General features: G+C 39.1%; 1 protein-coding gene across 1 annotated transcript; it reads left to right on the top strand.

Moving 5' to 3' along the window:
- The first annotated feature begins 424 nt into the window (after positions 1-424).
- Positions 425-1,068, top strand: LOC138879228 (uncharacterized). Its single transcript, XM_070158828.1, has 2 exons — positions 425-560; positions 761-1,068. Exons 1-2 carry the CDS (start codon positions 425-427, stop codon positions 1,066-1,068), a joined length of 444 nt encoding a protein of 147 aa, XP_070014929.1.
- Positions 1,069-6,396: the final 5,328 nt, after the last annotated feature.

Genomic DNA, 6,396 nt, shown 5'->3' on the forward strand with positions numbered 1-6,396 from the left:
CACTAAGATTAAGGCTACATCAAGAAAATCTGTTAAGGATGACAAGGTGGTAATTTGTGCTGCTATTAAGGAGGACACAGTGGTGAAGGAAGTTGTGGCTCAGGGGGAATCTGTGCCAACTACTACTGATCAGGTAAAATTACCTCCATCAAAGTTAGATGTTTTGGTTTCTGCTATTGAAGTTGCACCCTTAGAAATTGTTCCACCCATAAGTGACAAACCTCGAGTGAAGGAAACTAATTTAGAAACAGACATTGCAACTTAGGAGAAAAAGATGGATACCACAAATGTCATGCCTGTGGTTGAGGGGGAATGTGATAAATAACAAGTAAATAAAGAGGCTTCTAATTGTATCTCTTTCAGCTAGACTGAGGATGAGGATGAAGTAGAGGTAGCTAGTCATAAGGCGTATCAGGCTCAGCATATGGCTCATGATACTGATGAGAAAAAGAGTGAGAATGAGGGGGAATCTAGAAAGGAAAAGGAAAGTGAGGCAGAAAATAAGTTAGGTGAACAAGTGGAAGATTCTGGAGAGAAAGAAAAAGATAGTGAGGAAGAAGGTGACTCTGAGGGTGATGGTGGGGAAGAATAAAAGGGAAGTGAAAGTGAGACTACTGAACGTGAGAGTGCGGAAAAGAATGCAAGTGGGTAATCTGAAGGCTCTATGGCTATTGGGAACACTGTCATATCCCCTTCAAGAGAAGCAAGTGGAGAGAAAAAGGCTAAAGAAAGTAGGCCTTGTTAACTCCTTTTACTGGAGATGAGGAGGTCAACAGTGATGAGGATGAATTACCCTTGTCTAAAGTAGGGAAGAATATCAAGAAGGCCCCTATGAAAACAACAAAATCAGTTATCCCTGCAAGAAAAGAAGTGGCCCCTCCTACTCAGACTCATCTCATAAGGAGTAAAAGAAAGGCTATTGATGAGAAGATCATTAAGGAGTCCAGAGGTGCCAAGAAGCCAAGAAAGAAAGCTCTTATTGTTGAACTTGTAGTTGAGTTGGATGAAGGGAATAAGTTTGACTCTACTCTGAAAGCGGACACCAGCACAAAAGAGGAAGGTTGTTAAACCCACTAGGGCAGCTACCACATCTTAGAAAGTCAGTAAAGGAAAGAAAAAGAAGGTTGTGCCTGATGTGGTTGACAAGCTCACTGAATTCAAAAGAAAAGTGTTGAATGGGAAGATTCTTGCTAACACAAATGAGAAAGGTATGGCTCAGTTAGTTGAAAAACTTGAACTATAGGCATGGAGACACATGTTTGTTAAGGTATTCTCTCCTCTGTGTGTGCTTGTTGTGGTGGAGTTCTATGCAAACTTCCAATTTAAGGGCAAAGTGGTCAAGAGTTTTGCAAGGGGGTTTGAGATGGAGTTTGATGCTGAAGAGCTTGGGATGCTACTGAATAATTTTTTTGTTAGGTAAAACAACTTTCTATTCAACCAAAATGTTCGTTACAAACCATGAATTGCTGACTAATTCCTAAACTATGTATGACAACTCTATACTCTACTATACAATACTGACCAATAAAACAGTGTTTGGTTCTGTCTATATCCTATACACATCATAGTTATCTATTCAAAATTGCAGAACTAAAAATACATCTAAAAGGTTATAAAACCTAAATATACTAAGAAAACCAGTTCAATGCCTCCAAATGCTTCTGCTAGCTGGGGTATATGTTGCCTCTGATATGTATGTGGATGCGATCTCTATATGTAGATGAGCTGCCACTCTAGAATCTAATCTTGTTTCTGTATTTTCATATAAGATATATCATCATCCCAAAAACAACTGAGATAGTTGTCGCATAGCCTTTCTTCCTTCTGGCACAAATGGACACCCTTTTTAACTCCTCTTGCCATGTTGTTATTTTCCTGGGACATCCAAGCAAAGTCAAGAGCCTAAGCCAAACACTCTTTGTATATCCACAATCAAAGAATAGATTCTCAAATTGTTCATCAGCTAGACCACAGAATACATAAGTTTGGGGTACTTGAATACCAAACTTCTGCAGCCTCTTGATAGTAGGTATCCTACCTTGTACAGCCAGACATAGGTTGAATTTGTATCTAGGATGCAAATGTGGCTGTAAGGTTAGGCTCTTCTAGAGCACCTTTCAAAATTGAGGAATCTGTAACTGGTACAACTTCTTGATGCTGAATCTTCCATCAGGGCATTGAAATTGCACTAATCTTGAAGTCAGGTCAACTGGCAAGGTAGGTAAATCACGAAGTGAAACTCATTGCTTAAGGCTAGCCGATCAAACTCCCTCTGTAGATATTCCATAGCAAGCACAAATAGTTAAGGTGACATAGGGTCACCTTGCCTTATTCCTCCCTGTCCTTTGAAAGGTTTAGTAAGTCCGCCTTTAAGAGTCAAAGAGTAAGTAACAGTTGTTATGCATTCCATGATCCACTCAATGAACTTGTGTGGGAATCCCAACTCAATCAATAGTCATTTCAGGAAGTACCAATCCAGTGTGCCATAGGCCTTCTTATAATCAACCTTGAGCACACATCTTGCTGAAATACCCTTCCTATTGTAGCCTTTAAATAACTCATAAGTGAATAGGATATTATCAGTGATGCTCCTGCCTTCAATGAAAGCTGATTGAGATCCTCCAACCAGATTCTTTAGTCCCCCAGAGATCACTCTTGTATGATCTTGTCCAATATCTTACAACATGCTATAGGCCTATAGTCCTTCACCTATGTGGGGGAAGGAACTTTTAAAATTATAGTAATAGTAGTACAATTTAAGGCCTTATTCATTTTCCTTAAGTGGAAGAATTCCAATATATCTGTCACGATCCAAAATCCACTAAAAGTCGTGATGGCGCCAAACACCGTTGTCAGGCAAGCCAATAAGAATTTATTAACTTAATTACTCTTTTTAGTATTTTGAAATCATAATTTCCTTTAGTTAAATGATAAGTGATAAAATTCGCAGAGTAAATGATAATATTTTCTTACAACCACAATACTGAACAACCCATAAATATCCCCAAAATCCGATGTCACAAGTGCATGAGCATCACTAGGACGTATAATAAAATACAACATCCGTCCGAAATATAAATTAGATAGAAAAATATAAACAACTCTGAAGGAGACTCTGCTGGCTGCAGATTGTAACATAGAATTCAACTCACCTAAGTCCTCATAAATACCACACCTCTGCATCCACATGGCCACTAGACATATATGTACATGCACAAAAAATGTGTAGAAAGTGTAGTATAAGTACGTAAATTAATGTGTACCCAGTAAGTATCTGGCCTAACCCCGGAGGAGTAGTGACGAGGAGTCGACATCGACACTTACTAGTGGTCCGATAATAACAGGTACAGTAATGATAAATAGATATGAGGCAAAACAAATAAACGAGCATAATACATTGTACAATCCTCCTCCTTGCAATAGACTCCAAATCTCCATTAGAAATTCCCTCCTTAACCGGAGCATATATATAGATATAGTGGATCTCATCAAGTAGGTTGTCATAATTCAAATCAGGAAAACTCACAGATACACTAGCTTTATGCCAAATATTACGCACGATCCCATGAGGATATTTAATAGGAATGCCAAGGCGTACCGCCCGATCCAACATAATATTTAAATTGTGCACTACTGAGGGTCGAACAGCACGAACCATAGATGCGTCTATTAAACTTACAAAGTGAACGACCCGCTCCCATGAGAATGTGGTACATAAATCCTGCCTAGGCGATCGGCCCGATCCCACAAGATGTGAAGTATATAATCCTGCCTAGGCGAACAGCCCGATCCCATTAGAATAAGAAGCTTTGATGGGTCGTTGACCCCACTCACGAATAAACGTGTGAGTTATAATTTCTTTAACAAAAGCCTTTCAATGAAACATACACACACACACACACATACACACACATACACACACACACATATATATATATATATATATATATCGCGGAATCATTTCATAAGAGGAGTACAATTATTTAGTGACTAATCATGAACTCGTGAAGTCTCTACAATAGCAAGTCTAGTCTCAAGTAGTAATATAAAACAGAGGAATTTAATAGGCGAGAAACTGCTCAAATAGTACAGCTATAGCATGATATGAACCTAAGCCTACCCGGACAATAACATAAATGTAGCTATGTACGAGCTCTCGTCACCTCGCGTGTACGTAACCCCCACAACAAGTAGCACACATCAATTTACAACACCTAGGGGTAATTTCCCCCTCACAGGGATAGACAAGAGACTTACCTGGCTCTGAAGTTCCATAACTTGCTCCAACGCAGCTCTAACACCTCCAACTGATGCCCGTCGTTCCAAAACTAGTAAAACAATATACAAACCAATAAAAATTTACTCTAATAATCATAAAAACAATTCCTCTTGAAAAGTCGATAAAGCACCCCTCGGGTGTCACGACCTGGATTTCCCACCTTCGAGAATTGTGATGGCACCTACTCGTGAAAGCTAGGCAAGCCGACAGTTACAACTTTACTACCATTATAATTAACCAAACAGGGACAAATATTAATTAAAACAAAATAATTAAGAAGTGCGGAAATGAAGTAACAGTGCCACAACTCAAGTACATAACTACCCCATAGATCTAGTGTCACAATCCACGAACGATTAAGATTTACTGCAAATATAAGTGTGAAAGAAGTACAACTATTCTCGAAATAGAAGAGACATCAGAAAACTAAAGCGGGGAAAGGGGGACTTCAGGATCTTCGGACGCCAGCAGATCTACCTTGGTCTCCCTGGACTGAAGGCAGCTACCTCAAGCTACTCACAAGGTCCGGCACAGAAATCTGCACAAAAAGTGTAGACTGCAGTATCAGTACGACCGACCCTATGTACTAGTAAGTGTCAAGACTAACCTCGGTGAAGTTGTGATGAGGCTAGGACACGACAACCATATAAACCTATGCAGTTAAATCATATACAAACAGAACAATAATTACAGAAAATAACAGATAAAGATGGGAAGGGAACATGCTGTGGGGAATATCAAATTCTAACAGTAATTCAATAGAGAAGCATAGTGAACACCATATTTGTATCAACAAGAATAATGAAATAGTAACACGTGCACGGCCTCACCCTTCGTGCTTTTACTCTCGTTCTCACCATAAGAAACAACAGAAATGGCACGACATCACCCTTCGTGTATTAACTATCATAATTATGGCACGGCATCACCCTTCGTGCATTAACTCTCATAATATTGGCACGGCATCACCCTTCATGCATTAACACTCACAATATTGGACGGCATCACCCTTCGTGCATTAACACTCACTCATAATATCATGCACGGCATCACCCTTCGTGCTTTTACTCTCGTTCTCACCATACAAAACAACAGAAACGGCACGACATCACCCTTCGTGCATTAACTCTCATAATTATGGCACGACATCACTCTTCGTGTATTAACTCTCACAATATCGGCACGGCATCACCCTTCGTGCAATAACACTCATAATATCGGAACGGCATCACCCTTCGTGCATTAACACTCACTCATAATATCATGCACGGCATCACCATTTGTGCTTTACACTCTTCCTCACCCAAACAATAGAAACAATACATCCCGGCAAGGGAATCAACAATAGAAACAAATACATCCCGACAAGGGATTCAGCTATAACCAATCTCGTTCCAACAGTTATTTCACGAAATAAATCTCAACTTGAGCCAACACTCAACAATGGTCAATTACCAAGAATTTATCTAAGTCTTGTTCAACATTGATAATCATCAATTTAAGCATGGATGGTACGTAATAAGAGTCATAACAAATCATGGTATAAGACTTACGAGCATGCTCGACACCAACGTATAGATACTCATCATCACACCTATACGTCATACTCAATACTAACACATAGCAAATAAGATCACAACACATATTCCTTCAAGCTGAGGTTAGACTAAATACTTACCTCAATTCCACGGACAAAATCAAGCCTCAATTACCGCTTTACCTCTAGGTTCCACTTCCAATCTGCTTGTATCTAGTCATAATTTACTTAATAACTTCAATAAATGCTAAATAAACCAATTCTAATGTATGAATATAGATTTTCCAATGTTTTCCCCAAAAAGCCAAAAATCGTCCCTGGGCCTGCTTGGTCAAAACTCGAAGTTCGAACCAAAACCTGACTAGCCATTCACCCACGAACCCAAATATGCAATTCGTTTGAAATCCGACCTCAATTTGAGGTCCAAATTCTCAAATTTTGAAATTCCTAATTTCTACCCAAGAACACCCAATTTCCAATTAAAAAACCTAGATTTTGAGATGAAATCATGTAAAAAGATGAAATACATTGAAGAAAAAGAGTTAAGATTCATTTACCTATGATTTGGGGAAGAACTTGC

The sequence above is a fragment of the Nicotiana sylvestris genome, chromosome 10 (assembly GCF_000393655.2).
Source record: "Nicotiana sylvestris chromosome 10, ASM39365v2, whole genome shotgun sequence".
NCBI lineage: Eukaryota > Viridiplantae > Streptophyta > Magnoliopsida > Solanales > Solanaceae > Nicotiana > Nicotiana sylvestris.

Bases quoted from the DNA above. Each gene is read 5' to 3' on its own strand.
- LOC138879228 (XM_070158828.1), top strand. From the start codon at position 425: ATGGCTCATGATACTGATGAGAAAAAGAGTGAGAATGAGGGGGAATCT. The intron at 561-760 runs GTGACTCTGAGG...CTTTTACTGGAG, and splicing joins AAAAGATAGTGAGGAAGAAG to ATGAGGAGGTCAACAGTGAT.